The sequence below is a fragment of the Oxyura jamaicensis genome, chromosome 13, assembly GCF_011077185.1.
Source record: "Oxyura jamaicensis isolate SHBP4307 breed ruddy duck chromosome 13, BPBGC_Ojam_1.0, whole genome shotgun sequence".
In the NCBI taxonomy this organism is placed as follows: domain Eukaryota; kingdom Metazoa; phylum Chordata; class Aves; order Anseriformes; family Anatidae; genus Oxyura; species Oxyura jamaicensis.
The window spans coordinates 10559192-10582120 of NC_048905.1; the positions used below are offsets into that span (position 1 = coordinate 10559192).

The 22929-nt window shown below is 65.0% G+C and overlaps 2 protein-coding genes and 1 long non-coding RNA gene across 12 annotated transcripts in view; 2 read left to right on the top strand and 1 right to left on the bottom strand.

Annotated features, from left to right (window-relative positions):
- CPLX2 (complexin 2) overlaps positions 1–10638 on the bottom strand; it is a 13908-nt gene extending 3270 nt beyond the window's left edge. Inside the window, exons 1-2 of one of the 2 annotated variants that reach the window (XM_035338521.1) lie at positions 10490–10638; positions 6330–6428 (exon numbers count right to left, since the gene is read on the bottom strand). The gene's annotated coding sequence lies outside the window, so the exon portion shown is untranslated. Of the gene's footprint in view, positions 1–940; positions 981–6329; positions 6429–10489 lie in introns of those variants that run through there. The other variant, XM_035338522.1, reaches the window with a different exon arrangement.
- LOC118173712 lies at positions 3288–4630 on the top strand. The gene is made up of 2 exons (XR_004754360.1): positions 3288–4335; positions 4380–4630. It is a non-coding gene; the product is annotated as an uncharacterized LOC118173712 (long non-coding RNA).
- A 4226-nt stretch (positions 10639–14864) lies between the features above and the next one.
- Positions 14865–22929, top strand: part of LOC118173699 (serine protease inhibitor Kazal-type 5-like) — a 103102-nt gene continuing 95037 nt past the window's right edge. Inside the window, exons 1-3 of one of the 9 annotated variants that reach the window (XM_035338491.1) lie at positions 14867–17795; positions 21002–21125; positions 21694–22209. In XM_035338491.1, coding sequence (XP_035194382.1) covers positions 22156–22209 — 54 coding nt within the window. In that variant the 5' untranslated portion in view covers positions 14867–17795; positions 21002–21125; positions 21694–22155. Of the gene's footprint in view, positions 17796–21001; positions 22210–22503; positions 22678–22929 lie in introns of those variants that run through there. The other 8 variants (XM_035338492.1, XM_035338499.1, XM_035338490.1 and 5 more) reach the window with 8 other exon arrangements.

Below are 22929 nucleotides of genomic sequence, written 5' to 3' on the forward strand. Positions count from 1 at the left end.
GGGGGGGGGGGGGGCTGCGGGCAGGGTTTGTGCCTGCGTGTGCGGGGCCGGGGGCGTGGGGGCGGCCCGGGGGGGGGGGGGCGTGCACGGCGCTTTGCAGACCGTGCTGGGCGTGTGGGGGTGTTGCAGGCTGCTCGCACGGCGTGCGCGTGTGTGGGGCTGCGGGGGTGCTGCGTGGGGGGGGGCGGGCATGCATGTGTGTGTGTGCCCCCCCCCCCGTGTGCCCTGTGCGTGCTGGGGGTGCCGGCAGTGCTGGCACCGTGCGTGCAGTTGGCGGTGTGCGTGTGTGCCCGGTGGGTGCCGCAGCCTTGTGGATCCTCCCCCTCCCCACCGTCCGGGACACTGTGGTGGGCAGCGGGGGGGGAACCCCAACGGGGACCGGGGAAGTTTGTTGGTTCCTGCCCTGGGGAACCCCGCGGCACCGGGCTGGGGACAGGGATGGGGACGGGGATGGGGACGGGGATGGGGATGGGGGGGGGTCTGCTGTGCCCAGGGCTCCACGGCGGTACCGGCCACGGGGGGGCTCAGGGGACACCGGAGACGCGGCGATACGGGACGGCGAGGACAGAGGGGGGGGGGGAAGGAAACCGGCAGCGCCCGGGACAGCGGGACCACGGAGCGGGGCTCACGGACACCGCGGGGGGGGACACCCGATGGGGGGGGGCGCAGGCAGGGACACGGGGACGGCCACCCACGGGAGGGCACACCGGGCATGCAGGCACCACCGGGGGGGGGGGTGACACGGCGGGGGGACACGGCGGACGCGGGACGGGGACACGGGAAAGGGATGACAGCGGTGTCGCGGGGACCCCCGGGGGGGGTGACCTCCCCCTCCCCAACCCTTCCCCTCCCCGCTGGCTGCGGCGCGGGGCCCTCCCGGTGCCGCCCGGTGCCGCAGCGGCGGCGCTGTCCGTTCAGCACCGGGCGGCGCGGCACTCACCGGCTCCGCCGCGGCTCTCGGCTGCCGCCGCCCCGCCCCGCCCCGCCCCGATCCCGCCCCCCCTCCCCGGCACGCCTGGGCCCCCCCCCCCTCCGGGAGACGCCCCCAGCTCCGCTCCGCTCCCCGCCGGCACCGGGGCAGTGCGGGTGTGCGCGTACGGGGGTGGTACGGGAGGGGTCCGGGACCCCCCTCCCCAAACACACACACACCGGGACCCCCCCCGGGGGGTGTTGGTGGGGCCGGGGGGGGCCCCCCCGCGCCCCCCCCCCCCCCGCAATGATTCACCTCCGCCGCAATGAACGGCCCGAGCGAGGCGGCGGCAGGGAGCTGACCCCCCTCCGACACCCCGAGCGGCACCCAGACCACGATTCATCACCCTGACCCTGATTCATCACCGTGACCCCCAGCCCCTGCTTGTGCCCCCTACCCTAATTTGTCACCCCGAGCCGCCCCAGCCTGTGCTTGTCCCCGGGACCCCCCCGGTCCCAGGGGATCAGAGCCCCCACGAGCCTCCGTGCCTCTGCCCAGGCCTCGATAACTGCCGCTCTCCAGGAGCAGCCGTGCTTAATTGCAGAGGCGCAGGGCGGCTGCGGGAGCTATTAAAGTCCCCGATAAATCAGCGCGGCCATGCGGAGCCCCCAGCTCGGAATTCTTGGCGCTGACCCCCCAGGGTGGGACCAGGGGGTCCCAGGGAGACCGGGGAGTCCCCTGGGCAGACAAGGGGTGCCCAGGCATGAGGCTAGGGACACGCGGTGGCCTCAGGGTGCTGGGGACGCAGTGGCCTCAGGGTGCTGGGGACACGCGGTGGCCTCACGGCCCCGATGCCCCTGTGGCTGTGTCGCAGCTCGGGGCGCGGAGGCGCTGGGCTGGGTGCGCACCCCACGCCCCGCAGAGGGGCAGCCGGTGCCTGCGAACAAATCCAGCCGTGCACGGGTAGAGACAAGGCGAGCTCTTTGCAAATCAGATTAGCAGAGCTCCGAGCGCGGCTTTGGGGATATCTGGTGGTTAATGGCGAGGCCCTGGAGCTGCAGCCCTGCGGGGACACTCGTGGCTACAGCCCAGAGCCCTGCACCTCCGTGGGGCACACGGCACCGACGCACCCACACGGGCACGCTCAGCACCACGACGTACGGCTGCAGGGGCAGACGGCTCTCAGCACGGGGATAATGCACGGAGAACATGTTCCTCCTGCTCACCCCTTGCTCACAGCACCCCAAACCCCCCCACCCCAAGCGCACTCCTCCGCCCGCCCCAAGCCCTCCGCCTCCTCCCACCCTGACCAACAACTCATTTTTCCACCTCCATGCAAAAATTCCTCCTGCCCTTGCGCCCGCTGCGAGCTGCGGGATGGGCATGGGGGCGGTGGGATGGGCACATGCTTGGCCTGTCCATCTGTCCACCCATCCGTCCGTCCGTCCACCCGTCCGTCTGCCCGTGCACCCATCCGTCCGTCCCGCAGCAGCCCCGCTCCGGGCGCTGACGTCAGCGCTCCCGGCAGCCGGGCGGTGGGCGGGCGGCACCGCTCCTATTGTATTAAAAATAATACAGCGGAGCACAAATTCATTACAGATAAGTGTGACAGCCAGGAGGAATTAACGAGCCCGTCTCTCAGCGCCTGACAAACGCCTCCTTTTGTTCCTGGGATGGGTCCTCGAGTCTTTCAATCTTTGGAGATGCTTCGGCTCGTTAAGCGCATCCTCCCCCAGTAGCTCCCAGTGTGCCCAAGGACTGGTCCCAGTAGGAGCTCTGGCCACGCCAGCGGGGCCAATCCTTCACGCCGCGGGGCTTGGTGGCAGGCGGGCTGCCCGGGGCTCTGTCCCCGAGCGTGGGACCCCAGGCAGGGTGTTGATGGCAGGGGGAGGTGGGTGAAGCAGCCGAGGCGCTCGCGGCCCCCGTCCCTGCTGCCTCCAGCAGCACGAGGCTCCCGGCAGCCGCGGCCAACCGCCCCGGCACTCCAGCTGCCGGTGCCAGCAGCCGGCGGGCTGGCGGGCACCCAGCTCTGCCCCGCGGGAAGGGAGCCGGGGCGGCATCGCCTCCGTCCCCACGCCACGGGCTCCGGCAGATGTTGGCAGGATGCTGGTGGCACTGGGAGGTGGTGGTGGGTTTGGGGTGAGCCTTGGGTGGTCCCTGGCGCCGTGCTGGGTGAGCTGCCCGGGGACTCTTTGGTGCTGGCCAGGGGAGGCAGGAGGGGAAGGGACGGGGAGGGAAGGGGGAGCAGCGCCGTGGCCAGATGGAGGAGGAAGCTCTCGGTGCTGCCAAGTCCTGCAAGTTTCCTCCGTGCCGGTTCGCGGGGGCAGTGCAGGAGGGACGGTGCTGGGGCAGGTGCCAGGACCCCGGCAGTGCCTCGCTGCTCCCCGCTGGTGCTGGGGAACGGGCAGGGGGCTGGCTGCTGCTGCATCACCCAGCACACGGGGTCAGCAATGCCCCGGCATCATCCCCCGGCCCTGCCGCTGCACGGGGACCCTGCAAGGTCACAGCACCCGTGGGCTCTCACAGAGCTTCTGGGCAAAGCCGGGGTGCCCGAATGCCTGCACCCATCCCTGCTGCACCGCCACCAACCCGGCCTGCTGCAACCCCTCGGCACCACAGGGCAGTTTTTTTATTTATCTCCCCCCCCCCCCCCCCCCAATCTCTGCAGAAAATAATTATTGGCCCTCCTCATCACACCGAGGGATTAAAAGTGGTTAACTCTATTTCCAAAGGCTTTGTTACGTCGGTTTTCCCTGGGCTGCTGCACAAGGCGATTTCCACAGTGCCACTTAGGCAGCTTTTATCAGGTTGTCTTCTGGAGGTAATTGGGTTTTTCAGGAGCCTGTTTAAAATTCGTAACCCGGCCTCTTAAACAAAACAAAAACAGCAGCGGGGAGAAGGGGAAGAGGCAGCACAAAACAGGCAGCAGCTGCAGCTCTGAAGAGCAGCCCTGGCCCCCTTGGGGCTGGCGCCGGGCAGTGACAGGGACGGGGACAGGGACGGGGACAGAGATGGGGACAGGGATGAGGACAGGGATGGGGACAGGGATGAGGACAGCCACCCGAGTGCTGCAGAATCAGCTCGGAGCCGACCCTCCTGAGCAAGGTCAGGGCACGCAGAGGGCAGGGACAGCTCCTGCCACCCGCTGTCCTTCCCGCGGTGACACTGTGCTTGTGCGAGGGGGGACCCAGGCTCACTGTCACGCTCGGGGCCGACGCCGCAGCTTCCCCTGCTGCCCTGCACCACCACCATGGCCCCGCCAGCAGCGGCACCGCAGACCCGGCTGCACCCCTACCACGACCCCTCCGCAGCGCTCTTGCTGATGGGCCAGCCCTGAGCATTGGGCTCCTGCCTGCCCATGGGGCCGGGGGTGCGCAGGGTGCCCCCGGCCCGTCCATGGCAGCGGTTTGGGTGCTGGCGGCTCCGTGCCGCGGGGCGCAGCGTGCGCCGGGCCGTGGGTGGCAGGGAGGTGCTGCGGCAGATGGGTGGCGGGGCCGGGTGGTGGGGCCGCATGCAATGAGGGCCGTGCGTGTCCCCCCGGGGGGCTGTTAGCAGGAGCTGTGCGTACAGCTGTGCCTGCAGGGCTGCACGCGCCCGCTCGTCCTGGGCTGGCGTGCCAGCTGGGGTGGCTGCGGCTGGAGGAGCTGGGGGGCAAGGAGGGGCCCGAGCCCGCTGCCTCCAGCCTTTCCCGGCACAGCTGGGAAATAAAAAAAAAAAACAGGAAGGTACCGGAGAGGGGAAGCGCTCCCACTGCAGCCCCTAAAGGCAGCGCCCACAACGTGTGAGGGGCTGAATTTCCCACTGGGGCGGGGACCCAGCTCCAGCCACTGCGTGGCCAAGAGCCTCGGCTTTGCCCTGCTCTGCGCCCTGCGCTGGGGACCTCTGCTCGCCCAGCCCTTCCCGTTGCTGCCGGCCCCCACGAGCCCCCACAGAGCCCCGAGGTGGCCGTGTCCCCACGGCTCTGCCAGCACCACGGCACACGACCCCGCTGCCGCCACCCCCTGCCATGCGAGCACCCTCTTGGCCGCACGCTGCAGCGGCGGCTCCTTGTCCCCGTGGCTGCCGGGAGCAGCGTGAGGCCGGTGCCTCTGTGCCGTGCATTGTTAAACAGAGGCACTGCAGCCCCTGTTTATCCTGCCTGGGCTGCGCGGGAAGCGGGCTGGGGGAGCAGTGGCCGCTCTCTGCAGTCCCTGGCGGAAGGTTTAGGGCTTGCTGCGGGTACGGCCGCTTCTCCCAGCAGCTTTACGACCCCTGGGGTTATTCCCCCAGCCCCCTCCCACCTCCAGCAGGACAAATTCCGCCTCCCCCTGCAAAGCCCCCGTGCATTCAGCCTCGGTGCCGGCACCCACACGGCTTTCCCCAGCCCACGCAGCAGGTACTCAGCGCATTTACATCCCGAACGCCGTACAGAAAGGCACCCTTGCACTGAGTCCCCCCCACCAATATTTATGGCAGGCACGCACACCCGCACGGCTCTGCAGGGGCTGGCGCGGAGCAGAGCTGGGTGCAGCACACCCGGCACCACGCGGGCAGCCAACAAAAGCCCCCCCGAGCCCCCACGGTGCCTCCCCGTCACTCCCTGCCCCGGCAGCCCCAGCGATCACCTTTGAGGAAGGAGCCAGCCTGTGCACGTCCCTATTCCCATCCCTTTGCCCTGGCAGGGGACATCCAGGGCCAGTGATGGCAGAGGTGGCCGGGGTTGGGTGGGGAGCAGGTGCCCAGGACCCCCCAGCCCCTCTCCTGGGCTCCGTGCTGGGATGGGACCTGCAGAGGAGGGTGAGCACCTTCCTCCCTGGGGGGCGGCCCCACAGAGGGCAGGTCTGGGAGCTGAGATGCCCCAGAGCCACCGAGGGTCCCAGCGCTGGGGACACCCCGTCCTCCGCCGGCAGCAGATGGCGGCACGGTGGGGGGCTCAGTGGCGGCAGGGGGGGGGACATCTGGGTGTCGGGGCTCCAGCCAAGCTGCAGCTCGGTGGGAGCCGGGATCAAGGCACGGGGAGGGTGACAGCCCTGGTCTGGGGGGGCAGCTCGGGGGAGGGGGGTGAGGATGAAGCCGCCTCCAGCCCGCCTGCACTCGGGGTTTCCGCAGCGGTGTGACGCTGGATGGGCACGGCGCCGCTCCAAGAGCTGCTGGGGCTCTGGCCAGAAAATCATTCTTGGCTGCTTCCAGCGGGGTTTGGCTCCTACCTTTCCCATCTGGGGGCTTTCAGAGGAAAAAAAAAAAAAAAAGGAAAAAAAAAAAGGGAAAAAAAGGAAAAAAAAATCCCCTTTCCTCACACCACCTCCACGATCACCGTCACCTGCCAGGGTCCCAAGGCAGGACCGTGCCCCACGTCCACCCCAGAGCTGCTGCCCCCACTGGGGTCTCGCCAGGACTGAGCCCCGCGGTGCTGAGCCCCCAGCGGGGCCGCGCTGCCTACCTTGGTGCGTGCAGTGCTGGGCGTCCGCGGGCTTCGGCACCTAACGCAGCGCGGCAAGGGCCTCGTGGGGGCGGGTGGGCATCGCACGGAGAGCGGGGCCTGCGGGAGACACCGGCGGCAGGAGGATCAGCGCTGGAGGGGCAGCCCAAAGGGCACGGGACACCCCACACAGCACGGGACACCCCACAGAGCACAGGACGAAGTGATTGTGGCCGAGGCCACCAAGTCGGCCGGGGCTCGGGCATATGGGGACTGCCAGGAGGTGGCAGCCCCTTGGGGGCTTTGCTCCTCTCGGCCCAAGGACACCAGCACCGCTGCTGGCCAAGGGCTCCCGGCCGAGGGCTCCGCTCCCTCTGCAGACACCCGGCAATTCGGCTGCCTACATTAATTATTTAGCGGGCTCTCGCTCTTTGAGGGTTTTAAAATTTCGCATTAACTCTGCATTCCTCAGCTCTCAGATGATGGATTTCTCCTTTGGAGAAGGTAGCGGCGAGTTAAAATAAGCAGGCAAACAAAAGCCCTTAACAAAGGCTGCGGGCTGAGGAAACCTTTCCCTCCTCGGGCTCCCAACTTTGGATGAACTTCGGGAAGCTTCTGCCTGGGATTCTTCCTTGTCCCTGCCCCGAATGTCCTTGAGATGCCCCTGTCAGGCTGGGAAGGCTCAGGGGATGCTCCCAGGGGATGCTGCGTGGGACGGGGCCATGCAGACACCCAGGCACCCTGCCGCTGTGTCTCGGGGTGGCACCGTGTCCTGTCCCCACAGAGCAGCTGGTGCCACCCCGGTGCCCATCACGGGCACAGCGTGGGCTGCGTGATTCAGGGAGCAGGTTCCCGGGGAAGTCATGTATTTATCCTAACATAGAGCCAGCTCCTTTCCTGAGCCCCGGGGAATTGCCAGGACAAATTGTAGATAAACGCCCAGGGGAGCTAGGGGAAAACACACTCAGACGGTGACACCGGGGGACGGGGGGCTGCCGGGGATAACGTCTGCCTTTTATTTAAAAAGAGATTAAACGCTCTCCTGCACTGGAGAGCAGGGAATTGGGTCCCAGCCCCAGGGGCAGGGGCCACCCCGAGCTCCCCGGCACAGCGCTGGGTTTGGGGACAGGGCGCAGGGTGGGCAGCCAGCCCCTCGCACCCCGGTGAGACCCCCGTGGAGACCCCCGAAATGCGGCTGCTTCCCTGGGAAAGGCGGCGCCGAGAGCTCAGCCTGGAAAGGGCTCGGCGGCAGCGTGAAGGTGACCTTAGCTGGGGACAGGCGCTGCCTCCTGCGGGATGTGGGAAGGTTCGGAGCGGGGTAGGACAGGCTGCAGGGCCACCCTGGGGACGGGGGCTGGGGGCGGCCGGGATTTCAGGCAGCTCAGCACCACGGAGAGGAGCTGAGCTGGGACAGGATCAGTCCTTGCTGTGCCGGCCACATCCTGGGGTGTAAATCAGCTGTCATCCTTTGCCGAAACCCCACAGCGCGGTCAGAGAGGGGGAACTCCCCGCGTGGGGCCCCGAGGAGATGCAGAGGGTCCTGGGGGGCTGCTGGGGGCTGCGCCGGCCGGGTCCCTGCAGGGCACTGCTTTTCTGGGCCAGAGCAGTGCGGGGTTGGGTTGCTTCTGTATTTATTTATTTATGTCCTGCCTTTGCAACCAGCAGAGCCTGCCAGGAGCATGGAGCTGCCTCTCACCTGGGCGGCTCACGGGGAGAGCTGCAGCAGCTCAGGCTGCCTGCCTGCCTGCCTGTCCAGGCGCCGACCTCAGCCAAAGGCAGAGGCGAGGCAGAGGAAGGGAAGAGCAGAGCGGGGCGAGTGGCCTGGCCATGAGGCAGCCCCCAGGGTGAAGCTGAGGCCTGAGATGAGGCCGCTGGCGGGTCCCCGGCCCCTCTGTTTGGCACCTCCTGCTCTCAGCACCCCGCTTTCAGAGCTGAGCTCGTCTGGGGTGTCTGTGGCACCCGGGGATGGGCTGGGGACGGGAAGCAGTGGCTGCGTGGGGTGGGAAACGCGGGGCCACATCTCAAAGCATTGATTCTGTCAGGAGATGCCCTGGGGACCTGCTCGGGGCCGGCAGCAGCTTCGTGTCCAGGCACTGGGTGTTGGGGGGGGAGGCACAGAGCCCCTGCGCTCGGGGGAAATATCGTCAGGGCAGGCTGAGGGCAGCAGCACCCATCCTGCCTGCCACAGGGGGACAAGAAATCTCAGGTGTCACATTGTGCCCTGCCCCTCTGCCACCCCGCGTGCCTCAAACCCAAACCTTCAGCCTTAAACACCTCACTGCTTCCTGCACATCTGTCCACGGGCCAGGGCAGGCCCGGATCCCACCGCTGCGGGGCTCAGGGGCCGGGCTGAGATGAAAAATGGTCCTGAGTGTTTCCGCAGCAGCTGGGCTGGGCCGCAGCCGCTGCACCCGCTGGCGGCAGGAGGAGCCGGCACCTGCGGCACACAGCGGCACGGGCACGGTGACGGCGGCTCCTGGGGACCGACGGGGAGACCGCGGCCGGGTGGCACAGCCCGGAGAGCCCAGGTCGGGCACGAGGTCTGGGCCTCCGTGGAGCCGGGAGAGGCGGAGGGGAAAGCTCCTGGGACGAGCAGCAGGAGCGCTGAGGCGAGAGCAGCCCGCAGGAGCACAGCTTGTTTACCCGGGCTGAGCAGGCCTGATTGCTCTCTATAAATACACCCGGCGAGTAAACACCGGGGAGGGAGAGGGATCGGTTAAACTCGGGGATAACGCCGGCGTAGGAACAAACGGGAAGGTCTGCCTGGGAACACACGGAGGCCGTGGGCAGGAGGAGCTCGTGAGGTCCCGTGCTGGGACAGCCTCGGGGACAGCGGGGTCCCCTTGGTGGGGCCGGTGCCATGTCGGCTGCCACCAGCTGGGGCGGGCAGGTGCCCAGCGGTGGGACTGGATTGGGGCCACGCTGCTGTGAACGCCGGGTGGTTCCTCTGCAGCCAGCCGGTGGGGACATGACCTCTGCTGGGACTCAACGCCGGTGCTAAAACGGTGATGGGAAACTCGGCGCACAGCCCCTCCGCTCCCCGCACGGCTCCCGAGGAGCAGCAGCGGGCCTGGCGGGCTGTGCCTGGCAGCAGGCGGCTGCGGAAAGCCGGGGATGAGCCAAGGTGCGAACCGCAGCCATCCTCCGGGCGCTGCGAGGTGTTAATAGCTCTGCCTGCTCGGGGTCATTTCAATACTAATGTTAGCACGCGAGAAGCAATCGAAGAAACAAACGCTCAGCCCACAGCCAAGGGAGACTTCGAGACATTTTCCGGGGCCGGATTGCCCCGGCAGAACTCTCTCCGGTGTCCGTAGGCTGGCAGCGAAGCCCTGAGCCAGGAGCCCTGTCCGGAGCGAAGGCGCCAGCCCCGCTTTGCTGCTCCCACTCCCTGCACCGCCTGCCTGGAGCAGCGGCCGCCCGGTCATGCTCCTGCCATGCGGGTGGCACTGCCACCGCGTGCTGCCAGGCCTGGGTCCCTGCAGCCACCTGCCCTGCGTGCCGCAGCCCCGGGGACGCGGCAGGGGGACGGGGATGGAGCCTGGGGGTGCTGTGGCAGGGAGAGGAGATGGATGGCACCCCAGGGACCGGAGCTGCCATGCAGCAGGGGTGGCCCACGAGTGGCTGTGAGTCCCCAGGAGGGATACGGGGATGGGGAGGCGTGGGGAGAGCCCGGCAAGGTACGGGGAGCTGCCCCCGGGGACAAGCAGAGGGTGGCAGGAGGTGCGGGTCGCCTCTCCCTGCCCGCAACCCCGCTCTGCGGGGCCCCCATGCGCCGCATCCCGGTGTGATGGGGGGGACACACGGCCCTTCCCCGGCCCCCCCACCCGACCTGCGGGGCGGAGGGAAGGGAGGGGATGGGATGCAGAAGGGGGGCAGCCGCGGAAGGGAACGGGGGGGGGGACACCCCGCTGAGCGCTGCCTCCCGCAGCCGCAGCCCGCCCCGCAGCGCAGCCCGCCCCGCAGCCCGCATGCCGCAGCCCGCAGCCCCGCGGCCGCCGCCCCGTTACATAAGCCGGCGGCCCCGGGAGGCTCGGCGGGCCGGTCCCCGGCCCCATCCCCGTCCCCGTCTCCATCCCCATCCCCGTTCTCCTCCCCCCCCCACCCCTCCCCGGGCTCTGCGGCACGGCGGGGCCCGCCCCCGGCTGCCGGTGCCCGGTGCCCGGTGCCGGCCCCGCACCCACCTGGCTCGGCTCGGCTCGGTGCGGCTCCGGTCCGCCCCGTCCGCCCCCGGCGCAGGGAAGGAGCCGCCGCCGGAAGGGAGGCGGGAGCCGGAGCGGTCCGGGGGGGGGCCCCGCTGCTGGCTCCCCCTCCGCCGCACGGCCTCCCGGGCGGGGCCGGCTCCGTGCCCGCCCCCGGCCCGCCCCGCGCCCCCGCCGGCAGCCCCCGCTGGTGGCGAGTCCCCTGCGGTACCCGGCCGTGTGTGTGTGTGTGTGTGTGTGTCCCGGTGCCCAGGCATCGCCCCCGCTGCGCATCCCTCCCTGCCGGCACCTGCCCACGTCCCCGCTCCCTGCAATGCCCCCAGCAGACCCCCCCCATATGGACACAACCCCGATACCCCCAGCTCCTGGCCACCCCGGTACCTGCCCATTCCTCCTGACCTGTCGCCCCCCAGCAGCAATCCCCCCCCGTATCCATCCCCCACCAGGGCCCAGCACTTCTCTCCCCCCGGCTCAGCCGTTCCCCCTCCTGTGGGGGTGAAGCCGGTCGCTGGCCGTGGGGCAGTGCGGGGGCCACCTGGAGACGTGGGGTCCTCTGAGCCTGGGGGTGCTGCACCCCAGTGTGTAAAGTGCTGGAGGGTCTCCAAAAACCAAGGTCAGGGGAGCTGGAGTGGTCTGAGCAGGGCCGAGGGGAGCGGAGGGAGTGGATTGGCAGGGGACAGGGACTTGTTTTCCCTTTTTTGCTCTTTGTCCCTGCAATAGGTTTGTCCCTCGGTATCGCTGATCCTCTGAAAAAGTGGTTCCTGCTTCTCCATCCTGGAAGGGGGTCCAGGATGGAGCTGCTTTAACACCCCACAGCCCCGAGGCAGTGCAATGCTCGTGCTTCCCTCCCCAGAGTGTCCCTCATCCCCCTGGCACAGTGGCAGCAGGTGGCAGGGGGTGGCAGGGGGTGGCAGGGGGTGGCAGGCCAGCCAGGAGCCCCCCGCGGGGTCCGCCAGCCCTGCTGCCTTGCGTGCCACTCATCACATCACCCGCGGCTCGTGGCACGCAGGGCTGGTGCAGGATGGAGCGGCTGATGAATAAATCAATCCCCCCCGGTGCTGAGGCTGCAAAACGCGGCTGCAAACAGCGGAGCAGCGCTGGGGCCGCGGCCCCGGTGGCTGGGGAGGTGCGGCTGTGGATCCCCCCCCCGCGCAGCCACTGCATCCCACGCAGCTGGCGGCCGAGTGGGCAGCTCTGATTGCCTCCCCCCATGTTTTATTTATCAACGTGCTCGTGTGCTCCGTCCCACATTCCTCCCCGATGCTCCTGCCTGCAGATGGGAGCAGCAGTCCGAATAAGGACCGGGGGTGCTGCGGCTGCTCCCGGGTTCGGGGGCACCGTCCCCTCTGCTAGCCCGCTGCGGGCTCCGGTGACCTGCCGTTGTCACCCTGCCACGTGGCTGCCACTCAGCTGCCACCTCCGTGCCGAGGAGCCCGCGTCCCTCCCTGCAAGCAGAAGCACAGCGCCGTGCCTCTGACCTTTCCCCAGCACTTTGAAGGCTCAGCCAGGCTCTCGCTGTTTCCCCTGCGCTTTGCCAAGAGCGGCGGTGTCCCGTGGCCTGGGCTGACGTGAGCCACCGGAGGAGGCTGCCGTGACACCTTCCCGTTAGAACCGTGGCCATGCTCGCTGCCGGTGGCCCTGTCGCTGTCGGTGGCCCTGCCGTGGCCCCGGCTCGCTTCCCTCCATCGCCTCCAGCTGCCTGCGCCGGAGGAGACGGAGCCGCAGGGTGCGCTGCTGCTGCCTGGCTGCTAATAAATAAGCCCCAGTAATGAGTTGGGCTCTGGCGGACGGGCAGGTAGGGCAATAATCCCCCGATTAAGTGGACGAGGCAGGCAGTTAAGTGCAGAAAAACCACAAATAAATAATAATCAGAATAATTTAGGAGCAGGGAGGAGCTGGTGGCTGGGTCCCTTAGCCTTTCCCCAGGCAGCAGGCAGGGCCAGGAGCACTCTGGGAAGTGTAGTCCTGCCTTCTCTGCCCACATCCTCCCCTGGCAGGACAGAAATCTTGGCTTTTCACCCCATTCCTCCCATTGAGCCAATGCCGGCTGCCCTGCGGGTGGTGGGGCAGCTGGCCCTGAGGTTGGTGAGTGGGCTGGAAACTTCGCTGCCACCAGGCACCTCCAGGCGTGGGGACGAGAAGGGACCTGTGGGGAGCCAGGGCAGGGGCTGAGCTCCCGAGGGTGGGCTGCCCACCGGGTCCCTTGGCAGAGGGTCCCTGGGGCTGTCTCTGTGCCACCAGGGTGGGAAGCTGTGGCCATGGGATGGCTGCTTTGCCCGCTCGCCCCTGCTGTGTCCGAGCACGCATCGCTGCTCTGCTCCTCCTCAGGATGGAAACGTGGGCACGGGGAGCCCAGGGGGGCTGCACGGTGGGGGCTGCACCCTGCAGGGCTGTGCTGCGTGCTGCCAGGGTGCGGGCTTCGTCCCCACGCCCCAGGCAGAAGCAGATCCCCCAGCGAGCCCCAGCACCTCTCCAGCGCTATCGATCGCGGCCGTGCTTGCCTCGCTGCTGAACTCGCAGGGCGATCAATAGTCGTTTTTCTCCCCAGCCTTCACCCTGCTAAGGGGAACCACTGCCCTTGCCATTCCTCCTAGCAGGAGAAGGTGCTGTCCAGGAGCCTCCCGCTTTGCCTTTGTCTATACCAGACCGTCAGCTCCAAAACTGCACGCTGGAGCCTGGCAGTCGGTCATCGGGGAGCTTGTGGCTCTCCCGTGGCCGTGGGGACAGCGATGCGGGGCCCAGCAGGGGACGTGGCTCCTTCCTGCAGCACGCAGCTGGGCACCGGGGCAGCTGCAGCCACTCCTAAGCAAACACTTTGGAGCAAAGTGCAGGAAACGGGCCCCGGGGGGGGGGGTGGCGGGGGGTCACCTTGGTGGCAGCGTTGGTGCTGTGCGGGCGGTGCTGGGGGTGCTCAGCTCCGCGTCTGGACGTGCGAGGGGACGGCCCGTGGTGCTGCCCTGCGCGCTGGTGATGCGCTGCGATGGATTTTTTCCCGTGCTGGCAGCAAGGGGGGACTCAAGACAGGCATAATAATCCCCACGTGAAGTGTAAGAAAAGAAGCTATTTAAGTATTATCTCCTCGGGGCGGCGAGCGTGCAGCCAGGCCCTTATCAGGAGAGGGAAGGCAGATAAAGCAGCCCTGCCCGTTAGGCAGATGAGCCTGTAGCAGTCGCACGGCACCAAACCTTGCAGGAGAAGGCGCTGGGGAGAAGGTGGCCGTGTGTTTGGGGGTCTGGGAGAGCCGAGCCTGGCCCCACAGTGCTGGGACCCACTGCTGTTAACCGGTTTCAGCAGATGGGTGCAGAGATGCCAGCCTTTGTAGAAGGCTACCGAAGATCAATGTGTTTGTGAAGCCAAACTTGAGAGTTTTTGTCCTGAAACAGCGCAGGCACCTGCTCCGAATGCTAAGCAGCTCCTTGGGAGCCAGTTCCCCAGCACAAAGGGAAATAAATGGGGTGGGCGCAGGGTGCTCAGCCCCCTTCCATGGCCTGGGGACCACTCCTGGGGAGTCAGAGCAGAGAAGGGAATGAGCAGAACCCCCTGAGGTGTCAGGCCCTTGGCATCCTCCTCTCCAGGGGTTGCAGCAGTGACCTTCTGCAGGCGGCTGCAGCCGGTGGGACAGTGAGGAAACGTGCCAGCAGCAGCACAAGGTGACCCATGCATGGAGGGGGCACCCTCGGGGCTGCTCTGCCCCCAGTCCTGCTCCCCCAAGCTGCACCCGTGCCCCGGACCCGCAAAAAGCCAGCCCCGACCTGCTGCCCCTGCAGAGCCCCTGCCTGGCCCTGCCCAGCAAAGGGAAGGGATTTTCACCTCCTTTCATCTGGAAAACCACCCGTGATAGAGGGACGCAGCAGATTGGGCTCGGAGCAGCGTCCCTGTCCCCTCCATGTCACCAGCACCCGCGCACAGCCGGGCACGGGGATATGCCGTGAGGGCAGAAGTCGCCGAGGCCGATCCCAGCTCCTGGGGAAGCTCCGTAATCTCATTCCAGGAGCAAATCACATTCCCCGCAGCCAAGGACATGGTAGATTTTAATAAAAATGGTAATTCCCAGCAGACTCAGCTGGGAGCAGGGAGAGAGGTTCTTGCATTCCCTCGCTGCTGCCAGGGGTGCGTGGCAGTGACGGGGGAGGCCGGGTGCTGGTGGGTGGCAGGGGGGCAGAGACGATCCTGCCCCTGCAGAGCCTGGATTTTGGTGTTATCCAGCGTGGCCAGCGCTTGGAAAACCCTCTGAGCCCGAAAAAGAGGAGGGCAAGGCTTCTCCATCCCACTGCGGTGAGGCTCTGAAGGATGCGGCTCTGAAAAGCCGGGCAGTGGGAGCAGAGCCCCGGCCCCTCGCACCCTGCAGGATCTGGCCTCTGCTCTCGCCTGCCCGTGCCCTGCCCCGCCGCTCACCCCAGCAGCCCGGCCCCGAAAGCCAGAGCTGTTTGTTTGCGGTTTCCTAGGAGAGAAATCACATTAAAAAAAATTAATTACACACCTGAAAACAAAATCTGGCTGCTCAAGTGCACATCAGGGATAAATGGTGTGCTCCAAATTAGACAATTTACAGCTTGGGTAAGTAATGAAGAAACCCATCCTGGCGTGAAGGCGCAGGGGGGAAAGTGACCTTGGGGGGTGCTCGGGGCTTCCCTCCTGCCCCCCCCCTGCCCCCTGGCCCCCCAGCCCCTGCATCTCTTTGGCTCCAATTTACAACTCCTTGTGGGCCCAGCCTGGGGGAGTCCGGCAGGGATTTGGGGTGAGTTTTTGCTTTTTTAGAGCAATGAGCTCCCTCGGGAGCAGGTCTCAGCCCAGGGCCCCTGCAGGGATGGCAGGAATGGGGAATGGTCCCGGAGAACGGGACAGATGGAGGGAAGGGACCCTGGCATGGATGGGCCCCCCGTGGTCCCCCGCCCCCCCTGGCCCATGCTGGCCCCTGCAGTCCTTCGCCGCGCGGTGCGTGGGAGGGCTGGCAAGGCGCTGCCGAGGAGCAGGCAGCTCTCCAAGCTTTCCAGCGAGAAGAAAATCATTTCTTTGCCTTATTTTTCCCCATACGGCGTCCCAGCACGTTCTGCGAGCGCAGGGATTTAAAGGGGCTGAGCACTGGTGCTGCCGGCCCTGGGTTAGGGGCAGAGGGCAGGGTTGGCGTGGCTGGAGCTGTGCCGTGGAGCTGAGCTGGGCTTTGTGCACGGGCTGGTGCCTGCACCTGCACCCCAGCTTGCCCGCAGAGGGACCAGCTGTGGGGCTGTCATCCGGGCAGCACCCACCAGAGGCAAAGGGACACCCTATAACCTCGTGCTGCCCTGTCCCATAGGGGTCCCCGGTGCTGTGCAGGACCCCCAAAAACTCCCCAGGCTGCCAAAACGCGCCTGTGCCAGGGGGCACCGGGCTCCCCTCCCCGCTCAGCTCCCACCTCTGCTGGGAGCACGGGGGTGGCCCTGGGGGTCCCAGATCAGCACGAGCAAAGCAAACACCCGACATTAACCCACTCTGCCCACGGCAGGAGCCCTGCAGCCCCCCAAAAAGCTGCAGAGCCTCCCCTTCCCAACGCGGGAGGGAAACTCCCTCCACCTGCGGCAGCGCTCCTTCGGCGTGTGCCGCCGCGGCGCAGTGCAGCGCCGTTATCTCCAGTGCCTGGGAGCGGGGAGCAGATTAATATTCATCACCAGGGAGCGGAGCATATGGAATATGAATAATGCTAATTGTGCCTGTATAGATTTAGCGTAAGAAGCTCCCATGCATTAAGGAGGGAAGGAATTAGTCCTTCTCCAAACGGTTGCAGACTCATTAGCGGGGAGGGAACGCCTGACTGCATGCGGGTTTCAGGAAGGGGATGAGGGTGAAACTTCTGTCGTGTGTCTGAGAGTGGAAAAGGCTCAGACATGGGGGCCTGGGGATGCCCGGTGGGATCACGCACCTCCTGCCTCTGCCTGAGCACTCAAAGCCCAAGTGATGAAGCAAACTCGGTCCATGCAGGTGCAGAAGAGCAAGGAGGAGCTGCCTGCAGATGTTGCCACCTACAGATGCAACCACCGGGACCCCCTGAGCCTGGTGTGGGCTCACAGGTCCCTGGGGCTGTCCTGGGGTCTTGGGCTGAGGTCCACAGCTGGCAGATGTGTTGGGCACAACCTGGTGGCTGCCCCAGCCCCAAGCAGAGCTCGGCATGGCCGCAGGGAGGTGGCACGCAGCCGTGCAGACACAGCTAACGAGGCGCCGGGCGCGAGGGGACTTCACGCCTTATCCATCCATCCCGCTCGCCTGCCGGGGATGGTGCTTCGTGCCCCGCTTTAATCGAATCAGTTCATGCAGCCCTGCGGCTTTAATAAGGTCAGGAGGAGAAGGCTCGTCTGGGCGGCTCAGCACAGGAGGCGGCAGGCTGGGGGCTGTGGGGATAGGACCAGGAGAGCTTGTCCCCTCCTTGTGGGGTCACCTCGGCCATGGGGGATCCTGAGACCCCCCCGTACCTGGCAGCAGGGTGTCCTGCTGGACAGGGAGCAGGGGTGAGGGATGATCACTTCATGCTTCTCCCCCGGCTGTCCTGGGCCGCCAGTTGCAACCTTCTCAGGCTTGACCACTGGCATCCTCCTCCCTTCCCCTCAGCATCACTGGGAACGTGGGATTCCTCTTCCTGCACTTTGATCTCTCCAATTTTTAGCTCATTCTCGCTGCCTTATAGGCACTAATCCCTCTGCAGGCATCGGAGAGAATCCACCTACACTTCATGCAGCAATCGCTTAAGTCTTATTGTGTAAATAAAATCTCAAACACCAAATCCCTAATCCTGGGTGGCTGAGCCTCCGATCCCCGTTCCCCGGGGTCCTGCCTGACAGAGGGTGGAAGAGGAGGAAGATCACTGCTGGGCTCCCTTGCATCCCCGACCTCGGCCCAGGATCAAACACCCACGGATGCTTTTAACCTTGGGCTTTTCCTTTCCCCCCCGTCGGTCCGTGGCGGCAAGCCCCGGCCCCCTCCCCGCTCCGCCGCATTTGTTCAGCTTAGGGGATCAAACCGGGTGACATTTGGAGGCAGGATATTTCAAATGCAAATTTTCCCCTCGACAGATAGTGGAATTTGCTCCCTCTTATGAAGGGAACCTCGGGGGAGAGCTCAGCGCCGCGGCCGGCCCGTGCTGAATGCCAAACCCAGCTTGGGGGGGGGGGGGGGGTGAGATAAATCACTGCCTCCCCCCCCCCCCCCCCCCTCCCCCCGGTCCCAGCGCTCCTGGGCAAACACTTGTGAGATAATCGTCATCGCCACCGCGATGAGGAGGCGGCCGAATTTCCCCCGGCCACAGCTGGAGAGCAGCGAGGTAAGAGCCGTGGGGTCGGCAGGGACACCTGCAGCTTGTCTGGGTGACAGCCAGGGAGGGGGGCATCACGGCGGCGTCCCTCTAATCCCACAGACGATGGTTTCTTCCTCAGCGATCGGGGTGCTGCTGATATATTATTGTCTCTCTCTTCTCCCTCCCAGCTCTGAAATTAAAGCTTTCACCACTTTTCTCGCTGCAGAGGAACAAATGCGTGTCTGGGAGAGAGATTTACACTTTGCTTTCCCTTTTGGAAACGGAGCGTGATTTTCCAGTGACTGCAGGCACGGGGCCTGTCCTGACGCATGGAGACAGGCTGGGGGGGGAAGGAGCCCCCCTGCCCCCCGGGCTGCCAGCAGCAAGCCTGCAAGGGCTGGGGACCCGTGGGTGCCCTCGTCTTACACCAAGGGCAGGCTCCAGGCTGGGGTGGTTCCCCCTTGGTGCGGCCGTGTTTGAAGAACACCCCAAAAATGGCATAACGGAGTATTATTGGGAAAAAAATGGTCTGTTTTCTGCCAACCCCATTCAGGATGCCACTGCAAAAAAACAATAACAAAAAAAAACAGCACATCTGGTTTTGGGGCTGGGAGGCTCTGGGGAGGCCCAAGAATCACAAAGCGGCCTGGGAGAGGAGCAGCCCTGGTGGGGAGAGCCCTGGGGGGTCCGTGGGGGGGGCTCAGCAGCTCTGGGGCTGTGCATGGGCAAAAGGCAGCCAGCACACGCAGGCAGCAGGGGCTGCAGCAGGCTCGCTGGTCCTTTGCTTGCCCAGCAGCAGTTCAGCCAAGAGGGACAATAACAAGGAGGAGAAGTTCAGCTGCCTCTGTGCGCCCAGCGCCTGGTCTCGGGAGCTTTTCCCGAGCTCCTGCACCGCTGGCAGAGGGCAGGCGGAGGGCCCTCTGCAAACAAAGATGCACCAAGGAATATCTGGAGCTTCGTAAATATGTGCTGAGAGAGGAGGAAAAGGGATTTGAATTTCAACTTTGATGCATAATGTGCTTTCTGTAGAAAAAAAACCAGCCTTGTTGGCAGGGAGCGGGCAGCTTCCCACTAAATCTCCTGGAGGAGCGCGTTGCCAGTTGCAGAGATAAAACCTCAATGAAACGCCGTCAGCTCCCCACGGCTCAGCCAGCCTCACCTCTCCTCCGCACGCATGGGACGGGGATGCCGGGTGCGTACCCCAGCCCTGCTGCCCCCTGTGTTTTTGGGGGCGAGGGGGATGCCCTGTCCTGCACAGGGCGGCAGCGATGCCCGATGAGGGCACAACCACCCGAAGTGCTGCGGGACAGCCCCTGCAGTGGCTGGTGGCTCTGCACGAGCACTTGGCTGCCTCTCGCTGCGTTTTTGGAGGCGGGCAGGGGCTTGGGGCGGGATCCATGAGCTGATCCCACGTCCTGGCCAGCTCGGTGCTGCTGCCTCCTTCTGCTCGGTCCCCAGGCAGGGCAGGGGCACCTGCTGAGGTTGCAGGGATATAACGAATGATTTATTTATGTATTTATTTGTTTAAATTGGGATGTTTTCTAGGCTTGGGGTTTGCAGACGGAAGCATCACTCGTGGTCAGGATATCTCATCCCTGCGTGCCCCTCGCTCCCTGGACGTGCCCCGGGGGCTCCTTCGGCTCGGGCTCCTGCAGCCTGCCTGCCCTGTCTGAGCTGAGTGCCAAGAGACGCTGGCAGGGCTCTGAGGGGAAACCAGCCCATTAATTAAGAGCTTAATTACCCAATAACGAACGGTGGACTTAGCTCAACCTTGAAACAGGCCGAGCAAGCGAGGCAGGCATGGAGCCCTGGGGGAGGGAGGGCGGAGGGGGGCCAAGGGGATGCTCTGCTTGTAGAGCTGTTTTCAGATCTATAAATGGAGAGAACAAAACCCCGCAGCTCTGTCGGTACGCCTGTCCCTATTGTCCCCAGGGTGTCCCCACATGCCCTCGCTGCCATCCTCCACATGAATCCCATCCTCCTGCTCACGGATGGCCCCGTGCTGGCTCCCTGGGGCAGGGGGATGCTGCCTGGCCAGGGCTTGTGGGGGCCGTGGGGTCCCCAGTCCTACTAAAACCACACGGTGACCACGGCGGTGGGATGGGGGCCGTGCACGGAGCCCAGGAATGAGTACAAGCGACCCAAATGTAGGCCGGGACGTGGTGCCTGCAGGAGAAACGTGGGCTGGGGACCGTTTGTCCCTCTGCAGAGTGACGTGTCCTGGGGAAAGGGAGCCCTGTGCGCTGGGCATTGCTGCTGCCGCGGAGGGAGGGGACTTTGTGAGCTGCAAGGAGAGGAGGATTTCTTTGGCTTGGCTTGTTTTGCTGCAGAAAGGCGGTTTCAGCTCCGAGGGTAGGGGAAATGAAACAGAAAAATGCCTCCCATTAAGCAAAAAGGATCGAGAGCCCTGCATAATAGTGCTGTCTGCAGGGGCTTCTCGCTCAGGATTTGCATCCAGCCCGGCCTCGCGCCAGTGCCTGGAGGGAGCCGTGGCACAGAGGACACACGTGCTGCTGCAGGACACCTGCCCTGGGGTGGGGACAGCCACAGATGTCACCCACTCCACAGCCACGAGCAGCACCTTCGTGTCACCCTGCCTGCACCTGCACAGGGACCCAGCCCCGGGCAGGGCACGGCTGCAGGCGTTCCTCGGGGATGCTCCATCCTCCTCCTTCTGTGTCAGTTTTGCTAAAACCCCGGGGAGAAGTGGATAAGAGAGGGGGAGGAACAGAATTCACCCCAGAGCTTTCTTGTAAATCCACCCTCTGAGAAATTAATTATCACTGATGCGTTTAATCAGCATCAGTCCCACGTGCCTCGGGCCGGAGGGCGTCGTGACACCAACCCTGGGGCTCACAGGGCCTGAGCCAAGGGTGGGCTTTTGGGGGATGCTCCGGGTGGGAGGGTGACGGGGGGGGGGGGGGGGGGGGGCGGTTGGGGGACTGCTGGCACCGCTGCCCTGTGCGGGTGGGCGATGTCCTGCGTGGGGACACGTTTCTGTCCTGCTTGTGCCCTCTAGTGGCTTTGTCCCCTCTGTGGTCCCACGGCCACATCCCCAGTGCCACGGCCACCCTCCTTGGGCCACGGAGCTGAAGTGGCTGGACTCAGCCTGTCCCTGTGCCACTGGCACAGCCACCAGTGGCATTCACACCCAGTGGGGAAATGCCAGGAGAAAATGGCTCGGGTCAGCCCGGGGGGTCCCCAGTGGTCCTCTCCTTTCCCATCGCTTTCAGGCTGGAAGGGAGGCGTGCTCCTAGGGTTCAAGGTGTTTGGGTTTGGAAGTGTCATTCTTGACACTTTGGGGATGGACCCCAAAGCCCTTCTGGAGTCTTGAGACCCCAGAGCCAAAACTGCCGGGTGAGTGAACCCTACATGCATTTTATTGAAGAAAACCAAACCTTGGGATTTCTAAAACAAAGTTTCTAATTCTTCTGTCTGCTTGGGGCTGTTTGCCACCTTTCCATCTCCTCTGTGCTAAATCACATGGCAGCCTGAAAAATGCCAACACACTTTTTTTTTTTTTTCTTATTCTACTGATGTTTCTCTTTTATCAAAAAGAAATAAAAACGCTCCTTTGCCTCTGGCCCGCGGCAGCCACTGCTTCTCAGCGGTGCTCTGGGGATGGGGATGTCGCAGAGCCCTGCAGCAGCTCCAGCCCCCCGTGTGCCTCCCCCTCCCCACGACTCCTCTCTGTGGGGTTTGGCCCCTGCCCAGGACGATGGAAAGCACATGGTGGGAGCAGGGTGAGGGTGGGCTCCTGTGTCCCCGCGGGGACAAGGGGGTGGGGATGTCCCCGTGCACTTGGCTAGCAGGGCAATAGTTCTTATCTGAGAAAGCAGGTGTTGTTTAGCAGCTTCCTAAGCCTTTTCTCCCAGAATTGCTGCTTGTAGAGATAATTTAATTCCCTTTTTTTTCACCTGTGTAGGGGAGAACAAAACCATATGCCACCTGGAGAAGTCTTCTGATGCTGCCCCCTTAGGGCACCAGGGCTGGGATGAGCTGGCACCAATAAAGCCACCGCAGTGGATGGGGTCAGACGGGGGATGGATGTGGGGACCTGGAGCCTCACCCTGTCCGTGCTGGCACAGCCCCAGCCCATCCCCATGGCATCGGGCTGGTCCATGCACCGAGGGTACACGGTGAGGGGCTGGGGCGGCAGCAGTGCAGCCAGGCACTGCCACAGATGTTCTGCGTTTTGGATTTCTCCCCCTTCCAGCCTTGTTAGTACTGAAATTAAAAAGTGTTTGCGAATTGGTGGCTGTTCTCCAGGACCCTAATTAGCAAATCTCTTCATCCCCCCAGGGCTGCAATCTAATAAAAAACAAAAACAAAACCAAAAACCACCACCAAAACCCAACAACCCCAAACAACCCCCAAATCTTGTTTGATGGATCGGGAGTGCTACCGAAACAGTCGGGAGCAGCTCTTCCTGCTTAGTATGGTAATTAAACACTTCAATTGCAATTATTTTCGCAATTAAATAAGTCTCTAATTGTTATCATAGGTGGCAGGGGTTTGGGTGTGTGTGCTTGCCAGTCCTTCCTCCCTGGGCTGAGTGAAGTGGGGGTGCCGTGGGGCCTGCTCCTGGCTGCTGTGCCCACAGGTGAGTCCTCTGCGTGCTGGGCTGCTTTCTGCTGGCACCCCGACATCTCCCCTGCCGGGGGTGCTCCCCCCGGGGAGGGGTCACAGCTCCCTGTCCCCACGGAGGACAGGGTAGGGGACGTTGCCTGCTTGGCTGTCACCTTGATGCAGGTTTTTCCCTGCATGGTGCCGCCACTCTGGTGGGGCTCAGCGCCCCCGGGACCCTTCTGAGCCGTGCTGGGCTGGGCGCTGGGGGGGCTGCAGCCCTTCCCCGAGCCCTCCTTGCTCTCTGCAAGCCGTTCGCTTGTTGCCATCGCTAATTGCAGAGGTGCAAGGGGGAGGTGGGTGCTGGTCTCGCAGAGGGATCGAGGTGGAGCATCCTCGGCAGGGCTGAGGGCCCTGGGGGTCTGAGGGGATGGGGGGCTTCAGCCCGGCCTGGGACCCCTTCGGAAAGCCTCGGGGCCCGGCCGGGAGCGGGGCCGGGCTGCCCCCGGCCGCAAGCAGGGGGAGCTCCGAGCCTGCGCTGCCGCCGGGTCCGGTCCCCGGGGCGGGGAGGGGGGGCCCGGGGCTGGGCCCGGAG